The 22,878-nt window shown below is 39.2% G+C and overlaps 1 protein-coding gene across 1 annotated transcript in view; it reads right to left on the bottom strand.

Moving 5' to 3' along the window:
* Nucleotides 1-17,528, bottom strand: part of LOC101692936 (ligand of Numb protein X 2-like) — a 39,363-nt gene extending 21,835 nt beyond the window's left edge. The window contains 3 exon segments of the mRNA XM_045069719.1: nucleotides 994-1,241; nucleotides 12,787-13,299; nucleotides 17,407-17,528. Coding sequence (XP_044925654.1) covers nucleotides 994-1,241; nucleotides 12,787-13,193 — 655 coding nt within the window. The 5' untranslated portion in view covers nucleotides 13,194-13,299; nucleotides 17,407-17,528.
* Nucleotides 17,529-22,878: the final 5,350 nt, after the last annotated feature.

The following is a 22,878-nucleotide window of genomic DNA, read 5'->3' as shown; positions in this document are numbered from 1 at the left end:
AATAATCAACAAATAACTACTACTCATCAGATCACTAGGGACCGCACAGCGATCTGATAAAGAAATGTACAGACAATATCATCTTGTCCTAATTGATCAGAGAAACTCTGACCCATGAAACAACTGTAAACAGTGCAAGGCAGTACATATGAAATAAAAAAGACAAACTCTGTGACATACAATCACCGTAGTGGATGACAAAGTAACCACATTAAGCAAGAAGAGGAGGGTCTTGATCTGAGCAGTAGGAGATAGAAGAATTGTTATAGCCATGGCTGGGAAAACTGGGATTTGTAGAAAAATTGGAATTTTCATAAGAGATAAACCTATTTAAAAGTAAGACACAGGGCCAACTACTAAGATATGCCCAAGATCTATGACTAGAGGTTTTCTGCCTGTTTCCTGGTGGGTCATGTAGACAGATCAGTGGATGCTACCAGAGGACAGCAATAGTCAGACGCCTGGCCTTGGGAGTCAGATACATACCTAGCCATTTCGTGGCTCTCAGACTTTGACCAATGACTCTCTGACTAAGTTTCCTCATCATTAAAAAAAATCCAGTATTGGTACAAGCATTTAATATGTAAAGTGCTTGGCACAGTGCTGACACAGAATAAGCACTTAGGTTGAGGTATTATTTCTGTTCTTCTTGATGCTGTGGATTTCTTAGTCAAGAGGCAACAGGCTTCAAAACAAACAAAAGAAGCCTGCTGATGACCAGTGAATTTGTGGACTACAACAGAAGAGGGGGAGGGGGAAGGATAAGCCTCAAGGTAAGACTCACTTTCCGTTTCTAAACGGCAAACTGTTAGACTCGTACACTTAAAAGGTGAATATGTGATATGTGAAGCATATCTCAGTAAAATTATTTGTTGAAGAGAAAAAAAAAAACACAACATCCCATGTAGGGAATGTAATAGGGAGTAGTGAGAAGAAAGGAAATATCTGATTTGAAAACAGATGAAAAGCAAAAGCAAGGTGAAGAGCACATACTGTCAGTGGCCGTGTTCTCCTCGAAGGCGGGGTTGTCCAGGCCAAGCTCCTCAGGCCACGCGGGCAGAGACGCTGATATCAAGCTGTGCTCAGCAGGCGCTGTGCCTGTCCCTGAACAGTCCGTTTCGAAGGATAAAGTACCTGGAAGATCTATTACAGTGGTTCCATTTTCATTCTCAATCTCTGTCTGAGCTTTATCAGTTTTCCTCCTTTCTAGGGCAAGTCTCTGATGAGAAGCTCCAGGACATCTAGAAAGAAAGCATTAGGGGGTTCCCAGATGATTTGAAAGGAAAAATGATTGACAGCTTGTGCCCCAACAACAGAATAGCCACTGCTTCAATGCCAAACTCACCTAGAGGTAATCCACAAGTGGTATGTAATTCTGATTTTAACCTCTGCTCAAACCAAGTTCCTACCACACTGTGTAGCAAACTTAAAACAGGCGTTGGCACAAATAGTGGCTTTGTGCGTGTCTCAAAAAATACTTCAATAAAAACCTGTATTCAGATACATACTAGTCCCAGAAGTACACCAGCACAGTTGACGGTACACTGCAAATACTATTCTGAGATCCTGATTGCATAACTCCCTTTTCACAGGGACGGCTTAACTCCTTAACAGGAGTGGAAACAGCAGTCTTCTTCCACAATGTGCTCCTGCATCCAGACTTGGACCTTGAGTGACACTGTTCCTTTCCAATCTCAGGGCCAAGGGTACACATTCATTTATTAGTGAGAAGCAATACATCTGAGGCTCTGCCACTTGCAGAAAAGCAGAGCAAAGGCTCAAGAGGCTGCATATGGTGAGTGCCAGTCTTATGCCTAGGACTGCAGACTTCATTCAGTGATAATATTTTTTAAAATCTCAAATTTCATTAAAAAATCAAATATAGGATAAATTTATTGAAAACTGGAAGCTATCCCTTAGCTGTAAAAGTAATGAATTTCCCCTCGCAAACTAAAGATAAATTGTGGGTTTCAAGTTCTTGAAAAAGATTGCTATGGAATTTCTTTATTCAGCTTTTTCTCATTCCCGGTTTCCTCATCACCTTATTAAGAAAGAGGACAATGATTTTCCTTCTGCATTGTTGTGCCGCACTCCAGGAAATGTTCCTGCAAGGACCTGACAAGTAACTTGGAAAATTGTGTCACTGAGAAAAATGATTTTTGTCAAGTAAGTAGATTTCATGAGAAATGCATTTTAAAACTATTTCATTCAATAAAAAAATGGTGACAAAAAGTGGATCATAAAACAATACTTGAGACTAAAACTATAGGGAAAGATTCAATTCCCCAAATGCATATCACACACTGGTATCCATGTGCATAACAGCCAGTCTTCGATGGGGAAACAGACTAGGAACAGGAAGTGGGAAGGAAACATAAGCAGAATGTGCACAGCTGGGAAAGAGCCTAGCTAACAATGACAAAATCCTACAAACTAAGTAACTGTAAAGCCCCTCTTATCTTATCCAAGAATAAATTTAAAACTGGATCCCTGAAGTTGTTAGAGAGATAAAGAACCAGGTATACTTACATCCCAATGGGACAGCAAATTGCTAAGAGGGACTAAAGACAGGTATTTCATGCGATATCACAGAGAAATATGGAAGAACGCATTCATCCAGCACTCAGGAAGGTTACAGAGGACTGCGCAACACCCACCTTTAAACAGATGGGCAGCTGCGCACACAGAGACAGAACAACTAGCCAGGAGAAGACGATGAGAGAAAGATTTCAAACTACACAAGGGAGGCAAGAGTGTCAACAAAGAAAAAATGACCAGTAGTGCAAATGCCATGAAAGAGGCCAATGAGATAAGACCCAAAAAGCATTACTTTGCTTTGGCAGTTAAAAGGTCATGGTAACCTCAGAGAGAACACCTTCGGTGACGAGGGCAGAAGCCCAGACTATGGTACAAGCATTTCTGTTCACACTGTGTATGCCTTCTATTAAAAACGGCACACTAAAACTTACTGGGCTTGAGGGGAAATGAGGATTAGGACAGACCATTCACAACCTGGGCATCTAGGGCATGGCTGCAATGGGAACGGGCTTTCTCTGAAAATGTTCTAAAAATTCGATTGTGATGATGCCTGCAGACTTCATGGAGTATCCTCAATAACACTGACTTGCACATCTTAAAAACAGATGAGTTGTATGGTGGGCGAAATATACCTCAAAAGAACTGTTTTAAAAGACAGTTAGGAAATGAGTAAATCAGAGCAGGCCTGGAAAAAAGCTCTTGGCCACAGACAGCTCGAAGCCATGGTTCCTCCAGTCTGTAAACATTTGGAACTAAAAGAGAAAGGAAGACTCATTTGTTGAGTGTCTAATCTGTGCCAGTCACCGTGGAAATACCTCTACATACCACATTTCACTGAATCCTCACAAGCACTCTGTTATCCCTATTTTACAGATGGGAAACTTGACACTTAACTAAGGCAACATCCCACAGCTATTAAGTTGCAAAGTCAAAATCCAAACAAACTCAGAGCTGATGCCAAAGACATCTGCTCTTTCCACTACATCATGCTAAATTCATTCATTTATTTGAGAGAGAGAGAGAGAGAGCAAAGAGAGAGCAGGGGAGGGGCAGACAGAGTGGGGCAGAGACAGAGGGAAAGAGAATCTTTAGCAGACTTCTGTGCTGAGTGTGGAGCCCGATGAGGGGCTGATCCCAGGACCCTGATATCTGGACCTGAGCCGAAACCAAGAGGTGAAAACTTAATTGACTGAGGCAACCAGCTGCGCCTTTTCTAAATTCATTCCTGCAGAGTTTTTTTTCTAGGGCAAAGTGAATTTGTTCCACAAAGTGGTGTCCAGAAGCACAGAGAATATGAGAAAGTTCTTAGTGAAAATTAAAAAGCAAACAAAAATCACAAATAACAAAATCAATGCATCTTTTTAAATGGAGCATTTAACAACACCACCACAAACCACAACTGGCATTGGGGGTATAACTTGGATCATTCAAGCAGGTAGGTCAATGTAGCAGGAGGCTAGTACAGGAAATATTAACAATGAATAGAACCAGGATGGCTGGTAATCACTGGAAGGCTGGTGGCAGGGGGAGCAGAGCTCCAGTGTCTGGTTGTGAGCGAGCACTGAAACCACACTGCCGTCAACAAGACTTTGAAAATTACCTATTTCCAGTCTTGAAGGGGGCCATGCTATGGCCACGAGGCATAACAGCCAATTACTCATAGTTTGAGGACTCTGACAGTGGTGATGGTTTTGGTTCTGCAACTGCACTTTTAAATAAGAAGCCTAGAACACTACCAGAGGAGTTAAAACGAGAAACATCAAAACCTAAACTGAAGAGTCTCCAGAAAGAAGACATTCCACTATAAGAGAAACCCCTAGAAAAGGATGGCATTGGATGACAAGCTCTGCTGGGAAGACTTAAGAGCCACGCTGGCTATATCAGTGAAGCAACTTGAAATGTCACCATGGGACGCAGAAGAAGCTCAAGATAAACGCAAAGGAAAATGGGGCAACAGTGAACAGAACAGTGACTAAGTCTCCCCACAGCTCCAACTGCTGCGTAGCCAGTGGTTATTTAGATCTGGGTAAGATTCTGGAGGAAGGGGATTTTCACTGTGTTTCAGGGACATGAAAAGCAGCAGTGCACGCTGTAATACGAAAGAGGAAGACCCACAGCGGCGGCAGTGCAGATGGCTCTGATCTAGACTCTGCATCCGGTGAAGAATCTGAGGGTGATTCTGATTTTAGTGAGAGTGAAAACATGATGTAGATTTCCCTATGAGAAAAAGTTAAGTTAAAAACATTAAAAAGAAGTGAACCTAAAATCCCCAATAGGGAAAAACAAAAACAAAGAAACAAACAAACAAACAACAACAACAAAAAAAAGAAGAAACGGAAATTCAAGTGTAGTACTTGGAAGGCCTGTAGGAAACCATTATCATACTCAGTGTGTCAGCAGGAAGCAGAAAACCCGGGTGGGTCCCACCAGCAATGTGCAGCAGTGTCCTGGGTCCCACCCAGGAGCCCAGGGACAGGAGTATCTGCTAAGACTCCAGATCAGTCCCCACCTGGGCTTGTCCAGATTAGCATGAGTTAAACCTTTGCATCCAAATGCAGCCTTGAACTGTGTGGTAGTAAAGAAAGGTTTCATTCAGAGGATCAGTTCTACAAGTGTTGATACTTGTGTGTTTCTATTTACAGAGGGTATCTAAAATAAAGGAATCCTTTAACATCATAGAAATGATCTCTGCCCATTCTGTGATAATGTTCTCTGAAGTTATTCAAGACTTCGATAAGAGATTTGCTTAAAAGAATTATCTTGGAATATCATTTCCTTCTGAAGAACATATTCTACTTTTCTTACGTATGATAAGTCATTGTCATTACGTGGTTGTCAGTTTGACATGGAAGAAGTGCACATTACATGCTGTTCTTTTCTAGTAACACGAAGCTCCTTTCTAGCCTTGTCTAATTTATGGCATCTTAACTTGAACTGTTTAGAGTTCATCTGGCAAAAGGAAACATTCCCATTTTTTTTTCTCAGGGGACTCTTCTGAAATCTTATTTAAGCTACATTGCCAATTTTGTTGCAAAGGTGTTTCATATTTTAGCTAAACATTTTTTAAAAAGATTTTATTTATTTATTTGACAGACGGAGATCACAAGTAGGCAGAGAAGCAGGCAGAGAGAGAGGAGGAAGCAGGCTCCCCACTGAGCAGAAAGCCCTATGAGGGGCTTGATCCCAGGACCCTGGGATCATGACCTGAGCTGAAGACAGAGGCTTTAACCCACTGAGCCACCTAGGCACCCCACCAAACATTTTTATAGAAAGAATTCAGAATTATTTTACACATTAAGATGGTTGCTGTAAATGGCCTATGTCTCCTACTTAGAAGTAGAGGTTTATGGTATAACATATAGAAGGTACTGACATTTTATAAAGATCTCATTTTCAAAATCTTTTTAATAAAAGTGAAAAGGTTTTGATTCACTCTTTTTCTTGATTCTACCGTATCCATGTCTGTTTCATGATTAAATGAATGCGGTGCTGCCCCTTAAAAAGGACACTGTGACTTGCCATAGGCTGAGGGCTATACTGCCCTATGGAGGTATCTCTGTATACTGGTGTGTCTTTTAACTTTCTTAAATAAAGCCAGAAGGTTTGTACAGCAAGCAGAGCCAAATTTCCCTTTCCTCCTGAAGGTTATGCTTCTATTCCCACTATTCTGGCTCTCTTCAGGAAGAAAATTACATTGAACTAATTTGATTTAAGATATAATAGTGTCAGATTAAAAGATTTCACTCATAGGGGATTTAAGAAACAAAACATAGAGGAGCATACGGAAAGGGAAAAAAAAAAGAGAAGGAGGTGAAACACAGGAGACTTAACGACAGAGAACAAACTGAGGGTTGATGGAGAGAGGTGAGTGGGGGATTGGTTAAATGGGTGATGAGGATTAAGGAGGGCATTTGCTGTGTTGAGTGCTGTATGTTATATGTAAGTGATGAATCACTAAATTGTACTCTGAAACCAACACTACATGTTAACTAACTAGAAATTAAATAAAAAATAAATAAGTGATGGGTACTGAAAGGGCATTTGCGATAAGCACAGGGTGTTGTATTGAAGTGCCGAATCACTATATTGTACACCTGAAATTAAAATTACACTATATCTTAACTAACTAGAATTCCAATAAAAATGCACACACACACACACACACACACACACACATACACAAAGTATGTCTGAAAAGCCTCTTTTCCATAAAGTAAAGAGGACTCTGGCAAAAATCATCAGAACCAACTCTTTCTGAGCTCTGGAAATTAGTCAAAGTTCTGTAGCAATCTGGAGTGCATTTATTCAAAGAAAATGATGAAATCTCTATGTTCAGAGACCTTATTAAAAATGTCTAGCATTCAGTTCAAACTTAAGAGACATGCAAAGAAACAAGGAAGTATGGCCCATATATAGGAAAAAAATAGCAGAAACCTTATTCCTGTAGAAGCCTAGACATTGATCTTAGTAGACAATGACTTATACAAGGCATTACAAATATGTTCCAAGAACATACAAAATCATTCCTAAAGGAAATTCCTAAAGGAAAACATATGAATGACGTCTCACCAAATAAAAATGTCAATAAAGAAATGTAAGTTATAGTAAAGAACCAAATAGAAATCCTGGAGTTTAAAAGTATGATAAATAAAATGAATTCACAACACATTTGAACAGGCAGAAGACAGAATCCATGAACTCGAAGATATGTCAATTGAGATTACCCAGTCTCAGGAACAAAAAGAATAACAATGAGGATTAAAAAAAAAAGGATACACTCTCAAGGACCTCTGAGATACTAACAAGACTATTAATATATGGAGAATTGGAACCCCACAAAAATGGCATATGTCATTTTTGAGAGAGAAGAGGGCAGAAAGAATATCTAAAGACATAACCAAAATCTTGCTGAATTTGATGAATCTTGAAAGCAGCAAGAAGAGAAAAATACCTCATATCACATACATCTGAACCTCAGTAAGACTGACAACTGATTTCTCTTCAGAAACCATGGATGCTAGGAGGCTGTGGTAAACACAAAGTGCTAAACAAACACTGTCCAAGAAGCCTATAACCAGAAAAAACATCCTTCAAAAACAGGAGAAACGAAGACATTCCCATATGAAAAGTTTGTTGCTATCAGACCTGCCCTACAATAAAACACTAAAGGAAGTCTTTCAGGCTGCTATGGAAGGTACTTAGTACCTCATATCCACATGAAGAAATGAGCACTGGTAAGGATAACTACACAAACATAAAAGCATACAAGTAGTTTTTGGGGAGCGTCTGGGTGGCTCAGTGTTAAACGGCTGCCTTCGGGCTCAGGTCATGATCTCAGAGTCCCAAATCCAGCCCCACATGGGGCTACTCAGCGGGAAGCCTGCTTCTCCCTCTCCCACTCCCCGTGCTTGTGTTCCCTCTCTCACTGTCTCTGTCAAATAAATAAATAAAATCTTGAAAAAAAAAGTAGTTTTGGTTTCATGACTCCTTTTTTATTGTATCTGATTTAAAAGACAACTGCAAAAAGAAATAATTATATTGTTTTGATGGGTATATAATGTATAAAGATGTAATTTGTATAACATCAACAGCACAAAAAATGGGGAAGGAACAAGCTATCTATGAGCTAAGTTTCTGTACTCTAGTGATATTTTGTATTAATCTAAACTAGACTGTTACAAATTAAGATGTTAATTATAATCCCAGGGCTACCATTAAGAAAACAATTAAAAATATATATGTAAACAGAAATGATAAAGGAATTAAAAGGGAATACTAGAAAATACATAAAAATACAAAAGAAGGAAGTAATGGAAGAACAGAGAAACAAAAAAAACGACAGAATAGCTAAATGGCAGACATAAATCCTGCCTGATCAGTAATATAAATAAATACAATAAATTTATAAATATAAATAGCATAATAAATATATTTAAATATAAATTAAATACTCCACTGAAAAGTTAATGACTGGCAGAATGCATAAAAAAATAAAAGATCCAACTGTGTGTCTACAAGAGACACACACATAGACACATATAGGTCAAAATTAAAAGAAGAAAAAAAGGTATACCATGCAAATAATAACCTAAAGACAGCTGAGTAGGTATACTAATTTTAGACAAAACAGACTTTGAGACAAAAAATTGTTTCTAGGGGTGCCTGGGTGGCTCAGTGGGTTAAGCCTCTGCCTTTGGCTCAGGTCATGATCCCAGGGGCCTGGGATGGAGCCCAGCATCAGACTCTCTGCTCAGCAGGGAGTCTGCTTTCCCCTCTCCTACTCTGCCTGCCTCCCTGCCTACTTGTAATGTCTCTGTCTGCCAAATAAACAAACAAACAAAAAATCTTAAAAAAAAAAAAACCTGTTTCTACCAACCAACATTTTACAGTGATGAAAATGTTCAATCTATCAAGAAGCTGTAACAAATATAAATGTAACTAACAAAAGACACACAAAGTCCATAAAGGAAAAAAATGACAGAATTAAAGGAGAAATAGAAAATTCAACAATAATAGTTTAGGACTTCAATGCCACACTTGCAATAATGGATTGAACCCTTATGGCCAGATAAGAACAGGGAAAGAAGAACAGGGAAAGACTTTAAGAACACTATGAATCAACCAGACCTAACGGGACATCTATAGAACACTCCACCCATCAAGAGCATAAATACATTCTTCCTCAGTAAACATGGAGCATTTTCAAGGGTAGACCATGTGCTAGGTCATAAAAAAAAAAAAGCCTTATTTAAATTTAAAGGACTGAATTACACATAGCATGTTCTCTAATCACAATTAATTAAAAATGGATCAAAGACCATAAAAGTCTTAGAAGAAAACAGGTATAAATCTTTGTAACCTTGGATTAGGCATTGATTTCTTGGCCATGATACCAAAAGCATAAGCAAACAAAGAAAACACAGGGAAACTGGACTTCATAAGTTTAAACCCATCTGTCCTTCAAAGAGCATAGGAAAGTGAAAGGACAATCAACAGAACAAAGGAAAGCATTTGCAAATGATATATTTAATAAGGTTCTAGTATCCAAATATATACAGGATGCTTACAACTTCCAAAAAAAAAAAAAAAACCATTAAGAAAATCAACTACTGATGCTAAGCATTTATTTACATGTTTATTGGCCATTTAAATAATCTTCTTTGGAGAAATATCTATTCAAATTTTTCACCCATTTAAAATTGTGGGTTACTTGCTTTTTCATTGAGTTGTAAAAATTCTTTATATATTCTGGATACTCATACTCTCAAATGATTTGCAAATATATATCTATATCTATCTATCTATCTATCTATCTATCTATCTATATCCTTTTTACATTCTACATAAGAAAAGAATGCTGGCAAGAATGTTTGAAACACAAACCCGAACCAAAGGCAGATGCTTAACCAACTGAGCCACCCAGGTGCCCCTGAAATTTTATAAATTGATAAGAAACTTCTCAATTTCTTTCAAATGAGTGAGACTGTGTGCAGAGATGGCACAGTCAGAATAATCATATTCTGTGACTCATGGTATCACTCGGTTGCCTGTCTGGGTTGGTTTGAAAACATGGCTGCAAATGCTCGGCCTCCTTCCATCACAAAGTGAAGCCCAGGTCCCCTGCCCCATTGAATCTGAGTGGACTGCTTCAAACAGAGTGACAGCACAAGGGGTAATATGTGCCTTCAAGATTAGTTCATACAAAGCCCTCTAGCTTCTGCCACACTGAATGCCACATAAAAACTTGAAATACCCCGAGGCTGCCATGCTGGAAAGGCCACCTGCAGGCTTTCCTAGCTGAGCCAGCACCTCTGGTTTTCTCCATCTCCACCAGGGTGCCAGAAGTGTGAATGAAGAAACCATCTTGGAAGTAGATTCTCTAGTTCCAAATGTTTTGGTCCTTGGCTTTCAGTTCTTCCCCGCTGTGGTCCAGATTACACATAACAGGGACAAGTCATCCCTGCTGTGCCCTGTCTGAATTCCTGACTCACAGAATGCATGAGCAGAATCAAATGCTTGTTTTGTGTCACTACATTTGGGGTGGCTAGTTTCTCAGCAACTGATACTAGAACATAGATTAACCATTTAAATGAAGAAACGTTAGCTGAATGTCAGTTTTTAGCAAAGGGATTCAAAGACTAGTAAAGACAATTCACAAGCCGTCATTAGATTCTAATTTGCGCTCCACTTGCAGAGAACATCAACATTTTTAACTGAAAACTAGAGAAAGGTCCGGCTGTTCCATCCATGTCTACTCCAATGGGATAGAAAAATCATACTTTGTAATTTGCTGTTTTATTCTTCATAGTCAATAATAATTTTTGGCTGTTTATATCAAGCCAGTCACTCACCTTTTCAAATCATTCACCTTTTTCAATGTATTGTTCACTATATAGGCCTGAGAAGCTTTGGAAATGACAAAATGAGTAGCTCAAATATTAACAAGCTTACTTGGAAAATGCAACTTGCAACTGGACATGAATGCTGAGCCTTTACCAATCTGCAAATGAAAGGACAGTGTGCTGTTCCCAAGTTTTTACATCACCAACATAAACTGCTTGATCCAAAATACTAATGATACGTCAATTACACATTAAATTCTTGTAGGCATATTAGTTAAGTGAATATTCCTAAAAATTTGTGCAACGTTTACCTCACTGCTCTCAAAATAATTGGTAACTGAACTGAGACTTTGTTCAGTTCTTCTAACATCCTCTAACTGATATTCATAAGAGTAAAAGAAAACTATTCCCTAAAAGGAATAGCCCAACTGAGAGAAATAAGGCAAGCCCAACATATTCCTCAACCTCAGTAAGCAGAACCCACCCAGAACACCACATTCAAAAGTCTGGTGTCGATTTCTACAAGGTCTCTGCTGTCCAACTCAGATCCTACACCTGCTGGTGACTGAGGACACAAGGAAACCTAAGGCCATAAGCACTTTTACAAGTCTCTGTATCTACCCTACACTTTTTCTTAGCTCTTACTAGATAATACAGCTTAGATCTAAACAATTTTTCTATAAATCTTCATGTTTCTGACACGGTAAAAACATCTTGTTCTTTCTCATATATCTTAACTATTTCTAATGAGTATCCTCATTTTATAACACTGATATTTAGGAATAGAAGGACCACATATACACATGTCTACAGGAAACTTACTACCACGTAGTAGTAAGGAACATGATTAGACCTGTGGTCAAGTCAGCACAGTGTATCAGAATTGTAAATAAGAGTATTAGAAGTTTAGGCCTAACTATACCATTAACTAGCTCTAAATCTTTGTGATTCAGTTTCCTGATTTGTAAAGTGAGGGGATGAAGTTAGATAATCTCCATCAATTCTATGATAGTGACTTTTTCACAGCAATCCTAGCTTTCTATTGCACAAATGGCTGAACTCTGAAATCCAGAAATCAATACATTTATTTCTGTCATATTATGGGATTCTTCATACATAAGGCATAGAGATATATTTTAACCTTTCCTAAGGGTATAAATAATTCTAAAATCCAAGTCTTTCAATAATGTCAAAATATAAAACTCACTAATTGGCTCAATAAATTACTTAAGCTTTTAATAAAAAGCTTTATTAGAATAAAAATCCCCATTGAATGCTTTAAATTTTTTCCAACCCCTGGCTCTTATTCAGGCTAGTCCTTGAACACAGATTCTTTATAAGATCCTAGCAAATAAAATAATGTGGCCTCATTTCCATGTTGCAACCAAATTACTGTTTCTGCTGTCTGCATAATATCCCATGGAGTTGATGTACTATGGTAGTTTTAACCCTTGCCTACTGTGAATTAGATCAACTCCGATTTATTGAACTATGCACAATGCTGCAGTGAACACATCTTTATACATAATTTTTCCTTCATTTGGATTATTTCCTTAGGATAATAAGGTACATCAAAGGATACTCACATTCACTTTTTGAAACAAACTGCTAAACTGCCTTGGAAAAAAGTCTATCACTACACCCTGCTGCCCACATGAATGTAATCGCTTCATGTTATACCAGCAAAAATATTAGTAGGGACTTCTTCACTGTAGTTTTCTGTATCTATGTTTTTGATATATTGTCATGTAAAAATGTTGTTCCACAGAACTTATTTGTGTGTCTCTTGTATCTGATTTTTCCATTTACTTACTGATGTCTTGGTACTCTTCAGCAAGTTTTGGTTTGACCAACCTTTTTATAAACCCTAGACTTTACTTCTCTTCCCTTTATATTTTGTGCTTACCTGTTTTTAAGATGTGCCTCCAGATCACAGCGTTGCATGACATCTTGGCACACTGAAGAAAATGGACATAACATTAATAATTTGTCTAGAAGCTTATGAACTAGAATACTGGACTTCTTACACAACTTAAAGTGGAGTCTTTTCCGGTCCAATGGACAAAAATCCTTCTCCTGTAAGAAGTTTGTGAGGCACTTGCAGCAGCACGTGTGTCCACAGGGGGTGTCTGGTGGCTGCAACAGAGGCTGAAGGCAAATATGGCAGACCAGGTCGTCATCTACTTCATTCTGGTAATTGTATAAATGGTTCTCTCTTGTCCAGTGCTGCTGGCCACATTCAAAACACAGAGGATTGAAGGAGGAGGAGGAGGTCTGCTCCACAGACACCATCTCATCACTTGTTGTTCCCATTTTGAATCAACCAAAGCAGTTTCTGTATCTTCACACGTTAGACTTTCACTTCATGTATGGTTTCCTTTGATGAGCAATGAAGTATCTGACTAAAGTCAAGGTTTTTCTAAATAAACAAAACAAACCACAACTGTAATTAGCATCAGTGAAGAGGGGCTAAAAGTCATCGATATCACATTACTTAGTTAACTTCTTTTTTAGGTTAAAAAATAAAATAAAATTTAGATCAGGTGATAAATTAGTCATAAAATCTTAATAAATTAACTAATTTGCTAGCTGGTTTAGCTTGAAAAGCTTAACTGCTACAAACCTGCTACAACTTGGCTACAACATTGCCAAGTTCTTGGTGAAAGAAGAACTTGTGATTAAAAGCAAAGATGCTGCATATGCTGTGACATAAGAGAATCAATCCGTTTTACAGACTGAAATCCTCCAACACTTCGCTGCTCAATGGTAGTTTTTAAAGCCAATTAATCTACATAGCATGCTAATAATGCAAATTGAGGTATATTATGCAATACATTTGCATCTGTCATCCCAGTCATGGTTCTTTGCTTCTCATTTTATGCATTTACATTGCCATACCAAAGGCTGTGTCTTTGAAATGTTGTCTCAAGGATAATTCAGTGTCTATTTAAAAAAATGACCTTCGCCCTGTACTATGTTTGGAAAAAAAAAAAATGGATTTCAAAATATGTATGATTTAAATATTCTCTATGTAGCCCAGATTATAGAAAGATAAACTACACAGCATATATAGATAACATCTGTGCAAACTCCGTAAAGTGCAGTACTACTTTATAGCATTAGGGAAAAAGCCCACTGTCATTCAATTAAATTGGTAGAATGTGTTATAAATTATAATTCCACCTCGTATTGTTCGACACTTTGATCTGTTCTTGCTTACTCAAAACGGCAGTTTGTGTGTGCGTGTGTGTCTGTCTCCTGTCCAACTACAGAAGGCTCTCAACGCCACACCCCCCCACCCCCAGGTCATGCACCTCTAGCAAGGAATGCTGCCCTCAGGTTCCCCAGCAGCACCAGGGCTTAAAAATCAACTCCAGAGGCAGGAGCTGTCTATAGTCACCCTTCAGTAAATATTTACAGTCTCTAGTATGACTCTACATTGAATAAGGAGACAGGAGAGGTAGGGAGAGGACAATTAAGAAAACCCAATATTTAAAATTCAGCGTACTCCAAGAAAGCCCTGCACAGGAGGCTGTTAGGTGAATACAGAGAAAGATGAGGAGAACTGGTCATCTAACTCAAGTTTGGCTTTATAGTCAGAAATACTTTCAAAAGGGGAAAAGCACTCACTGCTGTGTGGTGTGACAGGGCGTCGGCCAGATGGAACCAGACAAGGGCCCCTCTGTGGAGCCTCAAGGGCTTCAGAGCACCTGGCACGCTTCCCTAGTATGCAGCAGGTCAAAATATCTGAGGCACAACACCTTCAGGCTGCAGGAATCATCAAACCTGGGCCTCCAGCCACAAGAGCGGAAGGGGCAGACACCAAGTCAATGCTCCCAATGGATGTTTCAATGAGAAAATTCTCTTCCCATCAGACATCCATATTTATCACTTTGTTTATCCAGAGTATTTATTAGAAAAACAATATTAACATTTTAACAAAGCTAACAAGAGGTGCCATGACTTATGAGCAGGTGGCCAGGATTCAAATGGGATGGCTGACCTTTGAGACACTGTTTTGAAAAATGACTTCATAAAATAACAAGAGCAGCCTGTGATCTAAACTCCTATTTTACCAACATTAAGAGAGCAACTGTAACTCACAAGCCTTCTTCTATACCCTCTGGCATCATAACTTTTCAGACTTCAGTGCAAGGCATGTGAGATTAAGGAGAGAAACAGCATTTATCCCAGACAAAGTATTTTAATACAGAATGTCTGCAGACTCTAATTCCAGTCCGCAAGAAAACTCACATATCCTTTGCTCTTCCTACTTTGTGATAGTGTTTATTCTAATTTCTCTTTTCCTCAAGAAAATATACTGCAATTCAAGCCTCCCACATAATGACTAAGAAAGCATTTCTCTTGACTATTTTGTTTTAGCTATTTTTTAAATCTCTAAATAACTTTGAGTTCTTTATCAGAAAATCTTTTCATGAGGAAAAATAACATGTTCCCAGTTAAAATACCAAATAACAACTGCATTATTTTCCACCCCCGAGATACCTCTGTTACCATGACACAAACATTAAGTGAAAAATCACCCTGTGTAGCTCACTAGCATGTGCTCGTGCGTACTGACTGCAGAACTGCCAGGCTGTGCAGCGCAAGTACTGAAGAACACATACTCTGGAGGAAGTCTGGGAGGGTTCGAACCTTCACTCTGCCACTTAAGGAGCTCTGTGACCTTTTTAAATGTCTCTGTTTCCTCCTCGTGTGTAAAATGTAAAATGGGGGTAACCATGGTGCCTATTTCAAAGGGTTGACATAAAGAATAAGTGACCATATATAATAATAAATGAGTGTATAAAATAGTGCCTAGCACATCATAGGTGCTGTGTAAGAATTAGCTATTATTATCATTATTAAAGATAAACAGAAGTTCAGACCGATGTTATGATTTGAGAAATGCCAAACAACGTATAATTACTTGGTAAGAGATAAGGGTGATAAATCTAGTTCTTTCTTGCTTCAAAATAACCCAAGAGCAAATTAAGTAATTACAAGAAAGAGGAGAAGTATTTCATGAAAGCCTTAGTTGTAGAATTTTGTCAGGACTAAGGGCGCCTGATCCTGTCTTTCCAACCCCGAACCCTTCCCCCTACTCCCAACCCAGGCGGACACCGTCGTTCCTTCTCAGTGTGCAAGTCTAACTGCTGCACCTCATACGTCTTCTCACGCTAAACTGAGCTCCTTAAGAGCGGGACCTCCCACAGAAGAGCAGCTCAGTGAATGCTGCGTGGCCACAGAGATGACAATTTACTTGTGCACTCTTACTGCATTTAGGCGGCCATAAGTACATCTATGTTTATAGGAGGATATGCCCATGTTTAGATATAATTTTGAGTTCAGATATTCTATGAGCACAATCTGAAATATCAAAATGTAAATTAAGCAAGTCCTAAATATTTTTCATAATATAAAGATAGGTATACATTGTATGATATGTATCTTCACAAACTACATTGTATGTTTAGCTAATATTCCAGGAAGAGTAAAGAGATGGAAGTTATTAAGTTGGCTGAGAATATTACAACACATTTTATTATTATTATTTTAAAGATTTTATTTATTCACATGAGAGAAAAAGAGAAAGCGAAAGAGAAGCAGGCAAGCATAGCAGGAGCAGAGGCAGAGGGAGAGGCGAGGGCAGACTCTGTGCTGAGCAGGAAGCCCTCCGCGGGGCTGGATCCCAGGACCCAGAGATCATGACCTGAGCCCAAGGCAGATGCTTAATCATCTGAGCCACCCAGGTGCCTCTTACAATATATTGTAAATAATATCTTGAAAAATCCCCAGTACACTGGAGAGGAAGTGAGAAGACATTGTTTCCTACCTAACTCTAGTTAGGAATAAGAGGCTTGCCCCTCCTGGTTTATGAGACAAGAACACCCTGGTGCATCAGAGACTCTCAGGAAGAGCTAATTTCATAGTTACATTGAAAACTTCTAAAGTACATGTTATTCAGATCATTTCTCTTGAGGTTTTTTTTTTTTAATTTATTTATCTATTTGAGAGAGAGCATGCATGAGAGAGAGAGAACAGGGGGAGGGGGAGAGAGAGCAGGGGGAGTGGGAGAGGGAGAGAGAGTTCCTATTCAAATTACTCTGTAGAACCCACCAGCCCCACTGAGTGTGGAGCCTGACTACGGGCTCAATCTCAGTCCCTGAGATCATGTCCTGAGCCAAACTCAATTCAGATGCTTAACGAACTGTGCCATCCAGGTGCCCCTCTGTAGATTATTTTTAATTCAGAAAGAAAGAGTCCTCACAGTCCTTAACTTTGGAGATCCAGCCCAGAAAAAAAGAGGCCATGAGCTAAAGATTCCCACCAAAGTACGGTTAGATGGGAAATCCCTAGGGCTCCTTTGACTTATCAACTTCAAGAGTCTCGGGCTACTCTCTCTTCAAGTGTCATCCTGGCAAGTTCCTACTCAAACTCTACTTGCTCTGCAGAACCCCCCAGCCCCACTCCTACTCCTGAGTACATCCCCATTCCCTCTTGCCCTTGCTGCTCTTACACATACCTTCATTTCAACAATTACTACATTTGCCTTCTTGCTAATCTGTCTTCTCAGCTCTTTGAGGGTGAAGATAGCATCTTCTTTATTGTCTGTATTCACCATTCATGGCACACATTATGCACTAAAATTTTTTTTGTTCTCGGGCTCTTACTTGGGTCTGAAATGTTAAGAGTGCTGAAATGAAAAAAAAAAGAGAATTCAATGAAATGAAAATTTAAAAAAAGTGAAAAATATCACTTTATAAACATATAGGAGAAGACCTTGCAATTTATGGCACTGCCAAGCAGTCGATACACTGGACTCTGCTCTATGATTACAAAGAATAAGATATAACTTCTTTTAGTCACCAAAAGTCTGAGAATTTTGAATTTTTTTTTACCTGATATCAATACAAGAAATCTCTCTTACTGTCTATGTGACACATCAGCTTTGATAATGCCTTTGTATAAAGCAATGGGTGTCAAACTTTTACACCTAAGGATCCCTTTATCCACTTGGGATAACTGTGGCAGTTCTTTAAAAAACTAGCATGCTACTACCATACGATTCAGCTACTGTGCTCCTGGATATTTATTCCAGAGAAGTGAAAGTCTCACATATATCTACAGCTTTATTTGCAATGGCCCCAAACTAGAAATAGCCCAGACAACCTTTAGTGGGTGAGTGGGTAAAGAAACCAAGGAACATCTGTAAAATAAGATTAAGACTGAGAAATAAGCCTTGGATTTAGCAACATGAAATTCGCCAGTGACCTTGATACAGAGTTTTGGTGGAATGAGAGCAAACGCTTCCTGGAAGAGTTCAAGAGAGAACTGGAAGAGGGGAATTAGAGCACAGACAATTCTTTTGAGAAATCACGCCATAGGGGGAAAGGGGGAAATCTTGAATTCCGGGAAAATTGAGACTATCAGAGGTCATAGCACTCCCCCCCACCCCCTTTAACAAAATGACACTTTTCAACCACACATGTTCAAGTTTATTTTATTTATATACATCCTTAATTCCTTCTTCTTGCAACGGATCTCCCAATCCCTGTCTGAAAGCGAATTCCCCATCCCCATCTCCCCCGACTTGGGCTGTCTCATACCTTTTGGCAGCCTACGTCATGTTTCTTATCTTTCTTCAACCTTTCTTTTCCCTCCACATAAAGCTCATGTCTTGACAGCTTTAAAAATGAAAACAGGGGCGCCTGGGTGGCTTCGTGGGTTAAAGCCTCTGCCTTCAGCTCAGGCTGTGATCCCAGGGTCCTGGGATGGAGTCCCGCAACAGGCTCTCTGCTCAGCCAGAAGCCTGCTTCCTCCTCTCTCCCTGTCTGCCTCTCTGCCTACTTGTGATCTCTCTTTCTCTGTGTCAAATAAATAAATAAAATCTTTAAAAAAATAATAAAAACAAAAATGAAAACAAAAGACGGGTCTACACGTATTACCCTTTCTCCCACGTTCGTTTCACCTCCAGTCTATCTGAAATGTAAGTCCATCAGTGCGAACTTCAGTTCTTTACCCAAAGGGCTTCCATCTCCATCAGCCTGAGACTGGTTTTGTTGTGGCCAGAGTGTCTAACTGCCAAATCTCATGATCACTTCTCAGTTCCAGCTTCTTGCTTTACTTCCCTGCCATTCACTAACTGCCCTCTGAAATGGTGAATAAAATTTTGATTCCTACCAGAAATGTGTAAGCATGCTAAGTTCTCCCAAACTGCTCTGAGGTTATTTTTATTCTTTTTAATATTTATAAATCTGACCATTTAAAATACAAGTGTAATATCTAATTTTTCCTTTAGTTGCACCTCTTTGACTAACTTTCTATGATTATTATACTTATTTCTCTGCTGAGCACCTCTGTATCCCTGGCCCATTTCTACTTCTATTAGATTATAGCGTTTTTCTTGACAAGAGGTTAACGTATTAGTTATAAAACCTCTTTGGCTGATTAAAAAAAGGTCTTTGATTATAATTTTCCCCTAGGCATCCTCTATGCCTGCATGTCCATTGACATAAAAAGTTGTCCAGTTTCATGTAATGAAATACATTCATTTGTTCCTTTAAAAATGCTTCCACTATTCTAGTCCTCCATAACAAGATGATAAAGATGTGCTGTATTTTCTTTATTTGTATAGTTTTTAATAAAATGATTATCACGTTGTTCTGGTCAGTATGTAATATGAGTACAGATCTACCTTTATTTTTCTCCCAACAGTTATTAGATAACTGTCCCAGTTCCCATATTTGTGACTCACACTTACGTTCAAAAACCATGTCATTATTTCCTTCTAAGGGATCTATTATAGCACATCCTAATGGTACTTCTAGACTCCCAGCACCCTATAACTAGAACCAGAGAAGCCTGTTTCTTTCCCACTCTCTGCCTCGTTTTCCACACCCAGTCACCAAGTTCCCACCGACCCCCCCGCCCCCGGAACACGCTGCTTGTGTGTCCTGCACCCTCCATCCATCCCACCACTGAGACCAAATTAGACTGCAGTTACGTGTTGCACCCGTTCTTTTAGCCACCACCCAAAAGGGTTTTCAGGCATGCTCCTCCTCTCCCAGCTACCTTACAACACTAGGATTCCCCCAAACAGTGATACTATTTTCTTCACATTCTTCTGCAGCCCCCAGTTGCTTCTACAAAAGGAAAGCCACGTTCTCCAACCTGGCACTTAAACCTTCCAGATCTGGCTCCTCTAGTTTCATTTCCTGACACAATTTTACACATTCTACCCTTTGGCTACGCTAAAGTACTTACAACTTTCTGACCTCAGCATGCTAGTCCCTCTGCTTGGAATTTCCTCTCCTGTCTTGTTGATCTGCAGATCCCTCTCCATTTAATGGTCAGCTCAAGGGAACCCTCTGCTACAGAGCTGGTTCTCATCCACCCAAACAAAATCACTCACTCTGTCCCTTGAGCCACCATTTTATTATTATTATTTCATTATGCCTTCACTGCTGTAGTGAGTTCTCACTTGCTTAGATGTATCGTCCCTGCTGGGCATCCCTTAAAAGCCAGGTAGCATGTCTTACATTATGCATAGGCCCAGCACCTTGTAGCGCGCCTGACACAGCACGTGGTTAATAACAATGTCAAGACTGAAAGAGAAAATGAACAAATGAGTCCTCTGCTTTCACTTGTCTCACCAACTCTGGATTCTAGCACTGGAATTTTCCCATTGCCTCTGTTCTAAATCAGGCTCCTGTAACTTCTTGATTGCCTCTTGTTTCTCGTTTCACCTCCCCATGACAAAAGATGATCTCATGACAAACAACTATGATTCTATCATTTCCCCTTATAGGAAAAAAAAATCTGTTAATAGAAGATAGGCCAGGTATCTTAACAGGATATATCTGATTCTTATTCCCACCTCTAAGGTTCCAAACCCCGGGTTCTAGCCAGATGCTTCTTCAAACCCCCCCTGAACATAGACCTCATACCACTCTGTTTCCAGGGATTGCGGGTTCGTCACTCTTCTTGGATAATATCTTCCTGAGTCTCTTCTTCCATTTTCTCCCTTACTTCCTCCTCTTCTCACCTATGCTATTCCTCTGCACCCCGCATCACACTCCCCTTACTCTTCCCACCAATTTCCTAGACTTCTTCCCTATTCCATACTTATGTCCTTAAATAGAAAATAAAGATTAATTATGCTCTATATCCATGATTCTTCCACCTAAAGCATTACAACTGAGTCAATTTGTTAGTTTTTCTGCCACCTCCCTTAATGTTTGTCACCTGTTTCTCTCTCTCTCTGACAAAGATCCCACAGAGAGAGAGAGAGAGAACTTGTAGTTTGTTGCTGCTAATCCGCTCTAGGCTGGGCATTCACATACGCAAACTTATTAGGAACTTGGAGCCAGGAGCCGGGCTTGGTGAGGCTTGGAAAAAAAAATCACAAGGTGTGTGGCTTCCATGAAGCAAATTGGACACAAATGGTTATAGTGCTCGCCAGTCTTTTTCATGCCTGGTATTTCACCATTCACCATTCTTCCTAAAGAATGAATTCTAGAGGTGCCTGGGTGGCTCAATCATTAAGCGGCTGCCTTCAGATCAGGTCATGACCCCAGGGTCCTGGGATGGAGCCCGCATCAGACTCCCTGCTCCCACTCCCTCTCCCACTCCCCCTGCTTGTATTCCCTCTCTCACTGTCTCTGTGAAATAAATAAATAAAATCTTAAAAAAAAAAAAAAAAAAGAATGAACTCTAAATTAGTCCTCAATGGAGTAAAAAGAAGTACAATTGGTCAGGGAATCTAGCTGATCTCAAGAGTGACCCAGTACAATTAAGTTACCAGAGCTGTGTTAGAGCTTTGCCAATGTGAAACCTCAAGAATGGTTAGTTCCCCCTCACTCTCTGCCCCTCCCGCTCATGTTCGCTCTACTAAATAAATAAAATCTTTAAAGAAAAAAAAGAAGGAGAATGGTTGGTTCCAGTGAACTAAATCCCTTTATCCAAATGTGGAAGTGGCTTACTCATAAATCAAAATGTCATCTTAAGCTATCATGTGAAATGTAACTGCCAAGCAGATCAGGTGTAAGGGAACAGATTTTCACTTGCTTGGTGAGCCTCTCACTCTGGATTTTATATGTATGTACATATATCTTATCTGGAATACATATACATGTCTATCCCTTCGGTGGTCACCACGATGGCATCACAATGCATCTCCTCAGCTTACCTTCATTTTACACTTTACACATAAACAGGTTTTACTTAGAAATTTGACCTATGAGGGGTGCCTGTGTGGCAGAGCTGCTTAAGCGTTAGAATCTTGGTTTCAGCTCAGGTTGTGATCTCAGGGTCCTGAGACTAGGGAGCACTAGTGGGGCTCTGTGCTCATCAGGAAATCTGCTTGAGACTCTCCCCCTCCCCTGTCCTTCCCCCCACTCACACTTACTCCCTCTCTCACATAAATAAATCTTTAAAAAAAACATACTTACCTATGAGATTTAAACTAAAATCTGAGATTTTAACTGAGATTTTAATCTGAGATTTAAAACAGATTTAAACTAAACTAAACTTACTTACCTATGAGATGTACCATTTTCAACTATAATCTAGGGAGAGGAATTATGAAATGAAAGAAAGAATCAAGTCATACTACAGAATAGGGTTACTTCTGGAACACTGTTTTGTAGAATACCTATTCTTAAATATGGGATGTTCAGATTCCTTTTCAATATCTCAAAGACTGACAGTTCTTGAATGTGTTTTTAAATACTGTAATTTTCTGTCCTGTTAGAGCCTCTAACTTAAGATAAATATTATGAGAAGATTTTGAAAAGTGGCAATAATTACTTCTAGGTATTTCAATGATTTTATTATTAATATTAAAAGACAGACAATTTAAGAAACAAGAAATTTCACAATTCCTATTGGTTTCTATATCTTAGTCCTAAGCAATACATCCACAAAAATCTAATGGTTTTGTTGGAAAAAAAAAAAACCTTAAACTTAGAATTATATACATATAATGCTAAATTTT

Source organism: Mustela putorius, unplaced genomic scaffold, assembly GCF_011764305.1.
Source record: "Mustela putorius furo isolate JIRA1106 unplaced genomic scaffold, ASM1176430v1.1 tig00003942_pilon_pilon_pilon, whole genome shotgun sequence".
NCBI classification, from domain to species: Eukaryota; Metazoa; Chordata; class Mammalia; order Carnivora; family Mustelidae; genus Mustela; species Mustela putorius.
The sequence above is the reverse complement of the archived record's forward strand: the minus strand, read 5'-3'. Positions and strand labels throughout refer to the sequence as shown.